General features: G+C 44.2%; 1 protein-coding gene across 1 annotated transcript; it reads right to left on the reverse strand.

Moving 5' to 3' along the window:
* Positions 1-2,223: 2,223 nt before the first annotated feature.
* On the reverse strand, positions 2,224-16,525 carry LOC135517618 (procollagen galactosyltransferase 2-like). The gene is made up of 12 exons (XM_064942087.1): positions 16,116-16,525; positions 15,363-15,473; positions 13,026-13,143; positions 12,618-12,752; positions 12,287-12,491; positions 11,986-12,105; positions 11,772-11,848; positions 11,497-11,603; positions 11,203-11,335; positions 7,111-7,238; positions 6,609-6,815; positions 2,224-4,070 (listed from the first exon to the last, which is right to left on the reverse strand). The coding sequence occupies exons 1-12, from the start codon at positions 16,310-16,312 to the stop codon at positions 3,839-3,841; spliced, it is 1,770 nt and encodes a 589-aa protein (XP_064798159.1). The 5' UTR covers positions 16,313-16,525; the 3' UTR covers positions 2,224-3,838.
* Positions 16,526-17,618: the final 1,093 nt, after the last annotated feature.

Genomic DNA, 17,618 nt, shown 5'->3' on the forward strand with positions numbered 1-17,618 from the left:
ACCGGTTCCAATCCAAGTGCCAATGCCGTTTATCAGACTCTAGGCGGTGCTATGGTAAATGCTTGACTTGGGCAGGAGCTCACTGGAGATGAGTACCGGCACCTCAAATGTCCTACTGCTTGAGCTCCTGTTCCTCTCGTAGAATATTAGCTCAAAAGTATTTTGGCGCTCCTGCACCTAAATATAAACAGTACCAGATGCCAAAATGAGTACCAGCACCTATTTATGTTCAAGTCAAGCACTGGCTATGGTCAGATGACATGAAAATAGATATCTTTGGCCACGCACACCAGTGTTGGGTTTGGTGTCGAGAAACGAAAGCATATGCAGAAGAGTACCCCAAACCTACAGTAAAATATAGTAGTGCATTTTTTTATGTTATGGTGCTATTTTGCTTCTTCTGGTCCTGTGGCCCTTGTTAAGGTCAGCTGCATCATGAACTTTACCAAGTACCAGGACATTTTGGATAAAAAACCTGGTTGCCTCTGCCAGGAGGCTGACATTTAGCAACATGTGAATCATCCAGCGAGACATACCAATAATTTCAACCCCTATCTTTTTCATTTTCCCCCCAGAAAGTCAACAAAATGACTTTCTCTGAGCAATTGTATTAGTATAAAATATAATTTCCCAATTTTTTTGAGCATACAATATAGCTCAGTATTTATATTATTTAGCATCTTTATCGAGGGTGCCAATGATTATGGACCTGACTGTATCTATGCAGGTGTATTATATAAACATATGGTACGGATCACACCTACAATCACAACCTCCAAAGGTATGTGGATCACCTATACTACAGTACCATTATGCTTTGGCATTGTTTTTCTGCAGTGAGCAGATAAGGAGAAAGTTGCCTCATGCCGCAGCATATTTCTGTGACCTCACAGAACCCTGCTTTCCCCTCAGAACCAATTGGAGAGCTTGGTGATGTCCCCACCCCTGGAAGCGGGTTCTCTCCAGTCCAGACAGCCTCTAGCCAGATATGAAGGAGCAGTGCAAAGCAGTGAACTCGCAGCTCTGAACTGGCTGCAACATAGAAACTGTGCCGCACACACACACACACACACACACACACACACACACACACACACACAAAAAAGTACTTGAATGAACACACATGCACGTGTAAGATACAGCATAGAGACGAGGGTGCATGAAGAGAGGAGGTTGTGGGAAACTGTGCCACGTGCACACACTTGAAGAAACACACGCGCTGTGTGCATGAACGTACGTAAGCACAAACCACACACACATGCACATGAATAAACACACACGCGCATGAAATAGCACACGTGCACATACGTACTATGCCCATGTGCACACACATTCCCGCACACACCTAAACTGGTAGGTATTGGCCACACCCCACGGGGAACACTCAGAACAGGTTCAATTCAAGTTCCTCCTGAAGAACAGTTCTTGAAAAGAATGTCTTTGAGCTACAGTTATTTTCTATTCAATTATAGAACGTTCTGATGACGGATTTCGTTTGAAGATGTTATTCCGGGACCTTCTGCCGACTATCGGCACAGGAGAAATTAGGTCATAGAGTTCACAGAATCATATGCAGTTGACAGAATGTCCCTAACTAAAAGGTTACTATGCATGTGTGCAGTTCAGTGAACCCTGGCATATAGGTTGCCATGCATGCGTGAGGGGAGTCCCAGGAATGTCTGGGAAGGAATGTACCCGCCTATTTCAGAACCATCTCTGCTCAGCTTAGGCAGGTCTTGTTATCTAGAGAGAGAGAGGGGGGGTGGTTAATATTGTGACATGGATGGATAGACAAACTTGTTCCACAGCGTGGTTAGTGTTTGAGAGAGAGAGAGCGAGCTCTTGTGGAAACAGCAAACAGTGAGTGGACATTTAAAAAAAAAAAAATATATATATATATAATTATTTTTTCCAGCTCCTGCCCAAGTTGGGTGTGAGTAGAAGACTCTTATTTCAGAGTTACTACACTTCCCTAAAAATGACACTTCCTACAAAGGGAAAAAGAGAATTTCCCTTTTCAAAATTCCAGTCAAGGTTTACAGAATACCATCATTGCACAGCAAAGTTTTAATAAGTAACAGATTAAATCAATATTTTAAACATTTTTTTTTTTATGGCCAACATGTTGATTGGTTAAAGGGGTATGTATATGCCCTCTTGTGGTGCTTTCATGTCAGCACATAATGTATCTTCAAAATTAAAGAGTACATTTCTATCAACGCATAATAAACAAAATGATGTAGATTTTTATTAATGTATAAACAATTAAAGTTACATAATTGTCACATCCATTTTTAACACTTTTGGCACAAGCAAGGCTCCTGCCAAATGTGCTACTTTTGCTTGACATAAACACTGAGTGAACAAAACATTTTCTATGACAGACTGACCAGGTGAAAGCTATGATCCCTTATTGATGTCACTTGTTAAGTCCACTTCAATCATTGTAGATGAAGGGGAGGAGAGACAGGTTAAAGACACATTTTTTAAGTTTTGAGACAATTGGGCAAGACAAAAGATTTAAGTGCCTTTGAACAGGGTATGGTAGTAGGTGCCAGGTGTACCGGTTTGAATCTGTCAAGAACTGCAACCCTGCTGGGTTTTTTTTACGCCCAACAGTTGCCGGTGTGTATCAAGAATGGTCCACCCCACTTGACACAACTGTGGGAAGTATTGGAGTCAACATGGGCCAGAATCCCTGTGGAACGCTTTCGGCATCTTGTGGAGTCCATGCTCCGACAAATTGAGTCTGTTCTGAGGGCAAAAGGGGGGTGGGTGCAACTCAATACTAAGTGTTCCTAATGTTTTGTACACTGAGTGTACATGCATTTCACTACCCTTAAGACATTGCACTTGGGTTTAATATTGTGCATTCAAAAATAAATTAGGAAAACTGTATATAAGAATTGTACAAATAATGGAACTTGTATGCATTTATAAAACACCAACACAAACCGACAGCTCAGTCAGACTGTAACACGATCGCTGTAGCAATTGGCACCATTAACAACACCTAAGTTGGCCGGCTTCTCTCTGGTCTGTTGACTTCTGTCTGCTCTAGTGAGAGACTCTACCACGAGGTCAGGCATATAGAGAGAGAGAGAGAGACTGCTCCTGTCGTAGATCAGTCACACTGCTAGCTACAGGATCCTTACCTTGTGTGAGGGCTCGCAGTTCAACTTGTATGTAGTTACTTTGCTAAAGTAAAGAAAACCTTTTAAGACTGTTCTCACAATACACTGAATAAGAGTGGAATGTGATATAAAAGAGAATGGGTTCCCCCTCCGGTCATTTCTGTCGGCCGACCCCCGGGGACTAAGTGTACAGTGAGGTGAGTCCAGACCCTGGAATGTTCAGTGGATGCACAGATGGACAGCCAAGGACAATGTTCATGAGTCAAATTATTTTTTTTAAACGTCAGCATCCGTACACAGACAAAGCCACACACAAACACTTTGAAAACAGATCTGGGGTCACTTGATGTGAGCAGACCAAGTCTCTGGAGCCTCAGCCGGCGTCACTACTGTATGTATATCCAGTCATTCCCAGTGACTACGGTCAGACATACCCAGTACAAAATGGCAAAATGGAAATATACAGTCAGAAATTAAGGCACTTGTGAATAGCAGAGATCTTCCTCTCTGTCAGCAGTGGCACTTATAACCAGGAACCCATTACACCTTTCACACTACGGAGCCAAACCGATCCAATCTGTGCTGGCTACTTTAGTTTCTGGAACCGTGCTGGAAAAGAACAGCGTGAAAAGACAACATCCCAAGTCAGCCCAGTGCGGTTTGAGTTGGCCCGACAGTGTGAATCAGGCACTAATATGGTTCAACTAGAGCTCATCCTTATACGTTGCCTGCAGCATGTCGGATTGAGGTGCCCCCTTCAGGGTTTTGTGGGAACCCCTCCAGTCTGTTCGCACGTTGTCGTCGTCCCACAGCGTGGAGGTCTCCGTGTCGCTCACCCACTCGGGGTCCCCAGCGTAGTGGGCTGGTTGCACCAGTAGGGGGCGCGTAGAGAACGCCTGCAGGTTACGGTTCGCGAAGTGAGACTTGTAGTCCTCACTGTGGAACAGAAGAGGGAGATTAGATATCAGGTCAGATGGCAATATTAACATATTAAAACCTCTAATTGAGAGAGTTACCAGCGGTCACAGGCTATAGACAATGATGACATGTAGAGAAATGGAAAATCCCACTAGAAAACTAGCAGTTACATGGTTGAGAGTACTGTCCAGATTACAAGATCATGAGGCATACTTTGTTTAGTATAGAAGCCTATTGTTGGCCACAATTCACTGCTACTCTAAACATAACTATAATCTTAAATCAGGATAAGAGTTTTGAATGTGACCTCTAAAAATGACAAAAGAACATTCCGAGAGATTATTACAAGCATGTGAGAACACGCTCAACATTTTGTGTAAACAAGGTTATTATAAGACAAGTACCGGGGATATATCAGGCTTCTGTAGGAATGACAACTTTCTTTGGAAGAAATGAGTCAGTGTGTCAGAATGCCCAGATTCAACTCCATGTGGTTCTAGTGAATTCTTTTCAGGACAAGTCATGCTTATCAAATCAGAAGAACCACTGAGGAGAAAAAGGAGAATGGGAAGAGGGGAAAGGTGGAGCAGGGAATAGGGATTTATGGCAGCTGGCCAGGTTTCCACGCATGACGGAACACTAAGGCAGTCTTAAAAGGACACCGAAGCATTCCAACAGCCTTCTCCCAAGGCTCTGGGCTTTATTAACTTGGTCTAGCAGCCAGAGAGAGAGCGAGAGCGAGAGCGAGATGACCACATGAAACTGGAATGCTATGACAAGCCAAGTCAGTCTGCAGACACTCACATGAACAAAGCAGCGCTTTTTGATTGAACTAAAATGAGAATGCGCTACATGTGGGAATTGGCCTATATGGAGAGGGCTAAACTGAAATGTTTCTTCAGAAGAAGTGTGAAAATCATATGCATAAGCATGGCAGCAATTGAAAAGGAACCGTTTGGAGATTATTGGAAAACTAAACCAAAGCTGAGGACAAAACAGTTGACCTGACAAGACTGAAGCCAAACATTACACTATTGGGCTTGACTGTACTTTTCACCGCATACATTCAGTGACATGATAAGAATATTCCCGGAAAAGGTGGGGTAGGCGCAACATAAAACAAAGAAATGACAAGGGTTTGAGTGAGGACGAACTGGCGTCTCCAAGTGGCCACACACACACACACCTCTCCAAAGTGTGCACAGTTCCTACGTAATTTCAGCACGCTTTAATGATTGAAAGAAGAGTCTTTTAACTATTGAGGAACTAGAGCAAGCACGCTTGCTGTTGTTGTTTACGCAATCCAAAAACGGCCCATTATAAATCGCAATCTGGGTCAGGTGGGCATCCTTTGAAAGCTCGTTCTATTTGACAAGCTAACTTATAAAATATGATCTTACATTGTTAGGCATTCACAGGGAAAATCAGTAAAGCACATCATACTTTTGGTGCGCATAGAAAGGAGTCATGAAATGTAATAAATTGTGGCACATTAACAACATTTATAACACCTCCTGAGTGGTGCAGCGGTCTAAGTCGCTGCATCGCAGTGCTTGAGGCGTCGCACTCTAGCGACTCCTTGAGGCGGGCCGGGCGCTTGCGGGGTGACTGCGGTAGTCAGTTGAATTGTGTTTCCTCCGACACATTGGTGCGGCTGGCTTCCAGGTTAAGCGGAATGGTGTTAAACGAAGCGCCTCTATCCAGCAAATTTGGGTAGTTGCAGCGATGAGACAAGATCGCAATTGGATATCACGAAATTGGGGATAAAAAGAGGTCATGAAGATGAATAAATTGTGGCAATATGGAAGAAAATGAAATGTATTGTACAAGAAACTATATAGACTGCTGTAACTTGCCCGCGCTACAGATGCCTATATTGGTCCACTAATACAGGACTAGAGAAGGCCCAGTGCACTACTTTTGTGAATAAAAAAATGTTTATTCTAAAGAAAATACTTGAAAATAATAATACTTCAAATGTATTCGGATTCAGCACCCCTACTTTCCGCTGCTATGTTATAAAGTCCAAAAGTTATGGGCAGATCAGAGAGTTGGCTGTCAGAAGAATTACAATGTAAACTTACTTTCAATCTGTCTGTCTGTCCGCATATTTCAAGCCTTAACAGGACATTGTTTACATCTCATGATGCACTGCAATATTGAGCGACACAAAGCAGAGTTACAGCATTGTAGCATGATCCTTATATGTCCATTGTTGGCAATGGATGAAGGATGATCTTAGTGATACAAAACTTTCAGGAAACTCACCCTAGTATTGGACTCTATTGGACTCTTGGAGCTGGCATTCATCAAAGACAGGTTGGATACTTGTGACACTGGCTCTCTCACTGACTGGGTTTTGAACCCAGGTCTTCCGCAATCCACAAGACTGTTATCCCTTTGAGCTAAAGTCGGGCGATTATCTTGGGTGTACTTAACACAATTCTTCAGGTTTCAGTTCCACTTACTTGGTGTTTTTTTGGTCTCATTGACTGAAGGAGGACTTGCGAATGGCTAAAGAAATGAAGAAATAGAGAAATGTCAAATTATACTTACTTGATGTGTTTGTCGTACATGATGGGCAGGAACTCGTCGACGGGCAGCATCTTGGAGAGGGGTTCGGCATTGAGCAGCTTCTGGGCCCCCTGGAGAGAGATGGCGTAGGACAGGGTCCAGTAGGAATAGTCTGCTACCACCAGGTTCCTCACGTTCTCCACCACCTCCTCCTCGTCACCCGGCGTCACCTGCTTACGGCCCAGGTAACTACGGACAGAGAACGGAGAGAGAGGCAGGTCAGGCAGAGGATGACGTATTGCTTGTGTTGTAACTGCTGTGATACGGGACTATTCTTTATTCCACTTGCGTAATAACAAAAGAAACAATCGACTTAATATGCAATTATTACATTAGATGTAACAATTAACGGCATCCCCCCCCCTCTCAACCGAGTTTAGCTCATCGTACGAAATGACTCCAGGGCAGCTCGGCCCTTTCCTCTCCGTCTCCATGACAACGCGGGTGGGCGGCTGTCGCCTGGGTGACTGTGACACTGACTCACATGATGTCCCAGTCCAGTTCCACCATCTCCACCTCCTCCATCAGACGGAGCACGCGCCGCTTGAAGTTGGCCTGGAAACGCACGTCGTCCTCGAAGATCAGAGCCTTATCCATCTGCTGGTCTACCATCTGAGAGGGAGGGAGGGAGGGAGGGGGAGATGGAGGGGAGAAGAGATGGAAGGGTGAGAGAAGGGTGGGGAGAGAGTGGGAGAAAGAAAGGGGGAGCAAGGGAAAGACAGTAGGGGGAGATGAGAGCAGAGAGGGACAGAGATGGATGAGAATGGGTGATAACTAGTAGTTAAGAAAAGCTCTAATGACAGACCAGAGAAGCATTTCTGCTTCACTGAACAAGTCAATTAAGCTGCTGCTAACATAACCCCCGGTCTGTTGTGTGTGTGTGTGTGTGTGTGTGTGTTCCTCCGGGATCTTGTTTCCCATGAGTATAGCAGTCGCTCTAATCACCTGTTCTGAAGCTCTACTGTAACCAGATATTTTAATGTTCAAAATACACTTTTTTGTTACAGTTTGTGTCACTGACAACCACTCAGAGGGGTTATAAGATTGGTGAAATCAGTTAGAAAGTTGCATAAACACACAGGTTAATAAAAAATAAAACATTTAACGCCATGGAATTTAAGTTGGAAGAATTTGCGGAAAACCTTACTTGGGAGTTGGTAGATACATTTCCGAAGACGAATCTGCTAATCAATGCAAACAAAGAATAATGACATCAAAGTGGCACATGCAGATTCAAAAGCTAGTAGTCAGAGTTAAATCAATACAGCTTTGGTGGAGGTGGAAATCCTGGAGAGGGAGGATGATGAAAAGGGTTTCTACGAGTGGTAGAGGACACCCTGTAGACGTGCAACTGAGAGAGGTGGAACTCAAGGCAAAATGGGAGCAACAGAAATTGGAACTTTAGCACAAGGAAAGGAAGAGAGAATGTGCACCCAGACTAGAACAAGAACGTGAACATGCCATTCGATTAAAAGAGATGGAAGCATGACAAAAAGAGATGGAAGTACTCAGAATCAAGACAGGCCCATCCTGTACCGTCAGATTTTGATTTTGGTCAGAACAGGCGGCTTGTACCGCCTTTCAACGAAAAGGAGGTGGACATATATATTTTCCTCTATTTGAGAGGACTTGACACGTCCCTAAAATGGCCGTGAGATATTTGGTCACTGCTCCTCCCAAAGTGTTCTTGTGGGAAATGCTGAGAAGAAAAAAATGTGTACGCCGCTTCCTCTCTTGACCAGAGTTCAGATTACAAGCTTCTATCCTCCGGGCTTACAAGTTGGTCCTAGAGGCATAGAGACGACAGTTCCGTAAATAACAAAAAAGACAGAATCACAAAGCCATGTTGAATTTTGCATGGCAACAAGCATGTCTTTTTGACCAGTGGTGTGGTTCTCAAGAGGTCAAGGATTTAAAAGACACTCCTACTACTCAAACAGTTCAAGAAATTGCCTTCCCGAAAGGGTTGCTACCTACACTTATGAGCACAAGGACCTCACCCCTGAGAAAACTGCAGTGTTTTCATAAAACTACCTTCAAAATCAAATCGTATTTGTCACAGGTGCCGAATACAGTAGGTGTAGAGCTTACAATGAAATGCTTTCTTACAAGCCCTTAACCATCAATGCAGCTAAGAAAAATACCTACAAAAATAACAAATAAAAGTAACAAATAATTAAGAGCAGCAGTAAAATAACAATAGCGAGTCTATATACAGGGGGTACCGGTACAGAGTCAATGTGCGGGAACACTGGTTAATCGGGGTAATATATAAATGTAGGTAGAGTTATTAAAGTGACTTATGCATAGATAATAACAGAGAGTAGCGGCAGAATAAAAGACTATTTGCAATGCAAATAGTCTGGCTAGCCATTTGATAAGATGTTCAGTAGCCTTATGGCTTGGGGGTAGAAGCTGTTTCAAAGCCACTTGGACCTAGACTTGATGCTCCGGTACCTCTTGCCGTGCGGTAGCAGAAAGAAACGTTTATGACTAGGGTGGCTGGAGTCTTTGACAAACAAAGCACCCAGCAGTTACCCCACCCAAAAGCAATCCAGAGACGTCACCTCATACAGTGAGGTTTCAATCTTTTTCCCCTAGTGACCAAAGACAAGGATCAGCAGAAAACAGATTCTTCGTATGCGGCAGTGTGTCATTACTGCCATGAGAAAGGACACATGGTCTCTCAGTGTCCTAAGTTAAACAGAAAGATGAGAGAGGGGGGAAGCAGCTTCTCCTTGTGGGAGCACTCCGGCCCGTGAATATCTGGAATATCACATCTCGGATGTGTATGAACCCATTGTTTTAGACGGGTTCGTGTCTCTGCAGAGTGTCGATGCTGTTAAGCAGCATGTGAGGATACCGCGAGACACTGGGGCAGCCCAATCCTTAATATTGGAGGGTGTTTCGCCTTTGTCTGAAACTTCAGCAACTTGGTAGTTTAAGGTGTGGAGATGGGGTGCATGGAAGTTCCTTTGTATAATGTGGAACTCAAGTGAGATCTAGCCTACCGGTGAAGTAGGTCTCGTTCATTTTGGGCAACGATTTGGCTTGAGGGAAATTTGTGCTAAATCTTGTCGTTTGTAAGGAACCCAAAGAAGAGGAACCTGATGGGTTATCAGAAAAGTACCCTAGAGTGTTCGTAGTGTGTTTTGTGGGTACTATTTAATGAAGCTGCCAGTTGAGGAATTGTGAGGCGTCTGTTTCTCAAACTACACACTCTAATGTACTTGTCCTCTTGCTCAGTTGTGCACCGGGGCCTCTCACTCCTCTTTTTATTCTGTTAGAGACAGTTTGCGCTGTTCTGTGAAGGGAGTAGTACACAGCGTTGTACGAGATCTTCAGTTTCTTGGCAATTTCTCACATGGAATAGCCTTCATTTCTCAGAACAAGAATAGACTGATGAGTTTCAGAAGAAAGTTCTTTGTTTCTGGCCATTTTGAGCCTGTAATCAAACTCACAAATGCTGATGCTCCAGATACCCAACTTGTCTAAAGAAGGCCAGTTCTATTGCTTCTTTAAAAACAGAACAAAAATGTTCCAGCTGTGCTAACATAATTGCAAAAGGGTTTTCTAATGATCAATTAGCCTTTTAAAAGGATACACTTGGATTAGCTAACACAATGTGCCATTGGAACACAGGTGTGATGGTTGCTGATAAATGGGCCTCTGTACACCTATGTAGATATTCCATTTAAAAAATCTGCCATTTCCAGCTACAGTAGTAATTTACAACATTAACAATATCTACATTGTATTTCTGATCAATTTCGTGTTATTTTAATGGACAATTTCTTTTTGCTTTTCTTTCAAAGACAAGGACATTTCTAAGTGACCCCAAACTTTTGAACGGTAGTGTGTATATGTATATAAATAAGTGGCTGTTTTGTCTTGTATGAGAGACCAACAATTAACATTTAGGTAGCAACGCATCTAAGTTGACCATTTTGTGAAATGTAACATTTTGTTGGTTGTGAGCAAACTTGTCCAACAGAAATATGTGGGAAGGTATTACAGGCTTTGTCGTTTCCATTTGTATTTCGAGGTTGGACATTAGCACTGATTGGTGTCACCTTGTCAGTCAGTATGTGTTACACCTGTGCTGGCTTGTCATCTCGTTAGCCAGGTGATATTTAAGAGCGGCTGGCCCAATTCTCCAGTTGGCATGAGAGATGTTGGAAGAGCTGCACCTTTTTTTATATATAGCTTTGCGTCTTTAAGTTGATAAACAAATCCTTTCTGTATTGGTTTAGTTTGCGTCACTTAACAACTCCATATTATAAGTTGGAGTGGGTTTTTATTTTGGTTTGCCTGGTCTGGGGCCAATTTTGTAGGCACACATGGTGGGTGTCTTTTAGGCCTCACTTTCAGTTACATTTAGTACATTGTCATTTAGTCATAAATTGTCATTCTTGTTGCTAGTCAACATTCAGTGGACACCACCATGAGTGTCTTTGAGAAGCCCTCCTTCAACCCCACCTGTTTTGTTTTGGTTGTTGTTTGTTAGTTCCCCGTTCTGTTTGAGCAACAATTTTTGGTTTCTTGTTGTGGATGTATATTTGCGTCTGATCCTCACCTCCTTCCAGATGTAATAGTGGCTGAGGAAGCATCCCACCTCTCCTTTGGTCAGGGTACGGCGAGAGAACGGGTCATAGTAACCAGGTAGTATGTCCACTCCAAGGATCTTTATATCACTGCTGTTCAGCGCTCTGTAAGACACACGCATACAGTGTCCGTCTTTCTCTTGTAAGTACATGTCCCTCAGTGCTATAGCTCTGCCAAGCTTTGCGTCCTCGCCCAGCCTGGAAATCAGACTGAATTCAGCTCTGTTTAGAATGATTCAGCCTGGATTATCAGGATAATTTCTCACCCTCCGTCTATGGCGTCCACCACTTTGACGTCGATCTCCAGCTCGTTGAGAGAGTACAGCATCCTGTCCCTACGGTCCTGACGCCGACGCAGGTTGATCAGGTACACCTACATTAATCGAGAGTCTGGGTCAGAGGTCAACTAAGACACAATGATCCATAGATTGAGTGAGCGAGTAGAACACCATTTGTCTATAGCAGTTTCCCCCCAAACCAGTTCTACTTATTTGCTCTATTCTAGTCCTTGAGAGGTTTGGGCGCCCCTGGGCTCTGTCACCTCATCAAAGCCCATGAGGTCTCTCCGTTTGGGGAAGAGGCTGACATATTTGGAGGGGGCCATGGAGGGTCCGTCAACTGGAAGGAGAACAGAGCTGTTATTAATACTATAAAGGTATTACAGATCTTTCACTGTTAGTTATAATCCATAATAAACATACAGAATATAGCACCTACACTCAAATCACTGTAGAATATGAAATAAAGTTTCTTACTCATGGCGTCCAGGATGAGGTGGCTGAAGTTGATGCTGTCGTCCTCTATGGTGTGGTGAGGCTTGGCTGGGACGTTCAGGTATCCATACCTCACCTTGTTGCACAGGTACATCTGCACCTCTGGAATCGCACAGTCAACTCGGTCATCCAAACAGCTAACGTCGACATGGGAGTACCAGCAACACGTGAATGTAACCATCTGGCCTCTTACTTTGAACTCGCCGACGTTTGCGATGATATGTTACTCGAGCGAGAGAAAGTGTGCGTGCTTTACTGTACATTCTGCACTGTAGGCCCCTACCTGAGACGCGACAGGAGAAGGCGAAGACGATGATGTCATCGAAGGGCCAGGAGTAGTCCTGGTGAGGAGGGTGGAAGGCCAGTTTCTTCATGCCCGTCTTCCTCATGTCCAGCAGAAAGGTAGAGTGGACCATGGGCACCGGGTAGCAGCCCAGCCGATGGCGGTGTCTGGTGGGGAAATACTCAGCCGTACGCCGGTAGTAACCCTGAGTACAGACACACAGATCAATCTGTCATTCAAACAAAACCCAGTGTGCAATATTATACACGTGTAATTTTCACACAGGCATGTGTAACCAGACACATACCCAAGCGCGCACACGCACTCGTACCTGTGGAGTGATGCCGCACCAGTAGTTAGAGTAAGCTCCCTGGGAGTCCAACATGGGGGCGACCACAGACTTGTTCTCTGCTATCAGGAGGTTGAGGGTCTCTGGGTTGGTCAAGATGTTGTCTGTGTCTGCATACTGAAGGATTATGAGAGAGTAGTATGAGAGAGAGAGTGTGTTTTTTGCAAATATTCAGGTTCGAGTAAAGAGTCCGAGATGATCTCGATAGAGAGCCAGGGTTATTGAAAACCAATGGAGAGAGGAGATTTGCAATTTTAGTTTACTTCCCGAATTGAAATAGATAGAATTTACCCCAACAACCCTTGATTTCAACTTCTAGGCAGTGGATAAGCTAATGCGATAAACCTAGAACTTCTAGTCAGTGGACAAAGTAGAGATTTGGGACTGTACCAGTATGTAGTCAGCCCAGCGTTGCTTGGCGAAGTTGAGAGCAGCCTGTTTGAGTTTCATCAGGTATTCATATCTGCCGTTGCTCCAGTATTTAGGCCCCATCTCTCCTGGGTAGGACCTGCACAGGCCAAACAAGACACACACAATCAATCACATGCGCACACGTGCTACAGTATCAAAACAAATTTGCACCGAATAAAACCTTACATGCTTACTTACAAGCCAATGAGTCAATTTGCAGGTGCACAGGTTGGTCGAGGTAATTGAGGTAATATGTACATGTAGGTAGAGGTAAAGTGACAATTCATAGATAATAAACAGAGTACAGAGTAGCAGCAGAGTAGTGGGTGCCCCCCCCCCCTACGCCCGTCTGCATGGCTTTGAGGTACCCACTACATGACCAAAAGTATGTGCTCGTCGAACATATCATTCCAAAATAATGGGCATTAGTATGGAGTTGGTTCCCCTCTTTGCGGCTATAACAGCCTCCACTCTTCTGGAAAGGCTTTCCACTAGATGTTGTGAAAAAAACTGCAGAAACGTGCTTCCATTCAGCCACAAGAGTATTAGTGATGTCAGGCACTGATTGTTGGGCGGTTAGGCCTGGCTCGCAGTCGGTGTTCCAATTCCTCCCAAAGGTGTTTGATGGGGTTGAGGTCAGAGCTCTGTGCAGGCCAGTCAAGTTCTTCCACACTGATTTCGACAAACCATTTCTATATGACCATTGAAGGGCCTTCCCCAAACTGTTGCCACAAAGTCAGCAGCACAGAATCGTCTATAATATCATTGTATGCTGTAGCGTAAAGGTTCCCCTTCACTGGAACTAAGGGGCCTAGATCGAACCATGAAAAACAACCCCAGCCCACTATTCCTCCACCAAACTTTACAGTTGCCATTATGCATTGAGGCAGGTAGCATACTTCTGACATCCGCTAAACCCAGATTCGTCCGTCGGAATGCCAGATGGTGGAAGTGTGATTCATCACTCCAGAGAATGTGTTTCCACTGCTCCAGAGTCCAAGGCGGTGAGCTTTACACCACTTCAGCCAACACTTGGCATTGCGCATTGTAATGTTTTTTTACCCCTTTTTCCTCCCAATTTCAATCACGATCTTGTCTCATCGCTGCAATTTGGGCTCGGGAGAGAAGGTCGAGTCTTGCATCCTCCAAAACATGACCCACCAAACTGCGCTCCTTAACACCTGCCCGCCTAACCCGGAAGCCAGCTGCACCAATGTGTCGGAGGAAATGCTGTTCAACTGACGATCGTTGTCAGCCTGCAGGCGCCCGGCTCGCCACGAGGAGTCGCTAGAGCTCAATGAGCCAAATAAAGCCACCATCCCCGGCCAAACCCTCCCCTAACCCGGACGACGCTGGACCAATTGTGCGCCGCCCTATGGGACTCCCGGTCACGGCTGGTTGTGACACAGCCCGGGATTGAACCCGAGTCTGTAGTGACGCCTCAAGCACTGCGATGCAGTGACTTAGACCGCTGCGCCACTCGGGAGGCCTTGCGCATTGTGATCTTAGGCTTGTGTGTGGCTGGTTGGCAATGGAAACCCATTTCATGAAGCTCCCGACGAACAGTTCTCGTGCTGACATTGCTTCCAGAGACAGTTTGGAACTCGGTAGTGAATGTTACAACCGAGGAAAGACCATTTTTACACACTACATGCTTCAGCACTTGGCGGTCCCGTTCTGAGAGCTTGTGTGTCCTATCATTTGACGAACTGACTTGGAAAGGTGGCAATCTATGAAGGTGCCACCTTGAAAGTCACTGAGCTCTTCAGTAAGGCCATTCTACTGCCAATGCTTGTCTATGGAGGTTGCATGGCTGTGTGCTCAAGGTTATACACCTGTCAGCAACCGGTGTGGCTGAAATTGCCAAATCCACTAATTTGAAGGGGTGTCCACATACTGTTGTGTGTGTGTGTGTATATAGTGTACTTAGAGAGATACAATTAGAAGTCCACTGAGGTCAGGTAGCACTGTGTATCAGTATACTCTCTAACCACCTAACATTGTTTTTGAAGCTCTCTTTTCTCTTCATCCTTTTTTAAAGTTACATTCCTTAAACAGCATGTTTTAAATATTACTCTGTGTGTGCTAGTAAGGCTTTTACAACAAAGCAGGGGCTGATGTTGACCAGATGTTTTTAAGCCCTTGGCCTTAGGTTCTGGGAGGTGCACAACTATCAACAACATGCACTTTTTGGATGACAATGTTGAACTCATGATAATGCTGAACATAACTCATGAAGGATGGACGCTCTATAGGTCTCCAATCTCAGACTTTCGGGGAAAATACAAGATAATGCTGAACAGAAACAGAACTTACGTAGGATGCTCCATGGGCCTCCACTCCACATAGTGATAGAACTTCTGCATGACGGTCAGCCATTCTTTCAGAACAGCTGTAGTGTTGTCAGCATTGTGATCTGTTGCTGCCCTTCAGACATGGGAATAAAGACACTGTCTTGCACTTATACAGTGTATACCGTGACCACTGGGTGTGCATACAAGCACCACACAACTAGGAATCAAAGACACTGCAAATCGGATAAACCGATGTGGTAACATTACACATGCAATCGAGAAAAGCCACGCACATCGTTTGCCCTAATGAGGAGTTGATCATGAATATGCAGAAAGATTTCCGTATTAAAAACATAATATGCACAAGACGAAATCCCTTTAGGGCTACAGTGGAATCACATGGAAATGTCATCTGTGCAAAGCATACAGTAACATGCAGACAGTAGTGTAAAGTATAGGCTATTATAATGAAAATCATATAATTGCGTAATGCAGTGCAACAGTCGTTCTAGCCTACAATTTAACGTTCATAAACTCTAGATTAGAGACTAACTTGGAAAACAAAGTTGGAGTAGCCTACAGCAGCAGAAGCACTCATTATTTTATATGTCGGGTGACGATCGAGGGTTCTAAAGGGATTGTGGGGACTGGGGAGAAGAGGGGTGGTATTTTTAATCTAAACTAAATGCGATTGACCTTTGATCGCCGGCGAGTTTGATACATTCGAACAGATAGCGTCCAGGGAAACAGCGCTGGCGGGATGGCTGCCACTTACCATACAGAGATGCGGTTTTTGGGATAGTTTTGCCTCTCCAACGCCCCGAGGTAGTATGGCAAAGAGTGCGCCGCGTTCCGAGCAATGATCGCAATAATAATCGTTGGTGGCTGAATTTTCGACTCTTCTTGATATTTTTCCTCCGAAAAATAACATTCTGTTCTAGAAACGAAGACCACTAAAACCCAAAGAAACATGGTGGAGTTCACAACCCAGTCGGCTGCTCCAGCTCCCAGTCCGCGTCAGCACTAAGTTTTAAAAAATGTATTTCTCCTAAATGTTTAACCCTCCCCTTAAAATGCAGCAGATGAGGCTCTTTCCGTGCCCAAATCCGACGTGTGTCGGCGAAAGGTTTTAAATTACATTTTCTACAGCTTCCGCTCCAAAATCTGTCAAATGTTGGTCGAGGATCGACACACGTAGTGCAACTAGCTAGTAATTTAACTAGTGGCATAGTGGTAGTTGCATTTAATTCACATCTGAGTAGGGTTTTCAGTAGTTCAACAATTAATGTCATTGTTGCCTACATCAAATGTTGCAATGGTAAAACTTTTAATAGCTATACATTTCGCCTGACACGATAACTTTGCCTACTCTTATTTGGCATGCATAACCTTATTTAACCAATTCTGACCATTTGAAGGACAGTATCATGTTGAGATTTTTATAATATGTATTACCTTTTTATGGTGTTTTCTGCAATGACCTTACTCATCATTGTTTTACAGCCTGTGTTCGTAATGGCTTCACAGTGAAACAACCTGTCCTGATATGTCATAGACACTTGCTAAAAAACTTTAATGAGCAAGCCTTCTTTCACGAACTGGCCTCTGTATATTGGTATAGAATCAGCTTGATACCCTCTGTCGAAGGCGCTTAGACCTTCTTTAAAAAATATATTTTCAGTGGTATTGTTAACAAACACACCCCCTTAAAGAAAATGAGAATTAAAAACAGGTTCAGCCCCTGGTTCGACCGTGATCTTGTAGAGTTACTCCACCTCAAGCATTGCATTTGGCGAAAGGCTCGGCACAAGCACACTCAGGCTGACTGGCTATCGTTCAGGTGAATGAGAAATAAGTGCACTCAGGCTATCCGGGAGGCCAAAGTTAGTTACTTTAAGGATCGGTTCTCTCTCTGTGGGTCTAACCCCAAGACGTTCTGGAAAATGATTTAAAGACCTGGAGAATAAACCCTCCTCACAGCTGCCCATGTCCTTTAATGTTGATGTGGTTGTTACTGACAAGAAGCACATGGCTGAGCTTTTAAATCACCACTTCATTAAGTCAGGATTCCTATTTGACTCAGCCATGCCTCCCTGCCCATCCAACATTTTCTCATCTCCCACCCCTTCTAATGCGACTATCTCCGATGCTTCTCCCTCTTTTTCCCCTGCCCCACTACAAAGTTTCTCCTTGCAGGCAGTCACTGAGTACGAGGTGCTAAAGGAGCTCCTTAAACTTGACCCCCAAAAAACACCTGGGTCAGATGGTTTAGACCCTT

Source organism: Oncorhynchus masou, chromosome 28, assembly GCF_036934945.1.
Source record: "Oncorhynchus masou masou isolate Uvic2021 chromosome 28, UVic_Omas_1.1, whole genome shotgun sequence".
NCBI lineage: Eukaryota > Metazoa > Chordata > Actinopteri > Salmoniformes > Salmonidae > Oncorhynchus > Oncorhynchus masou.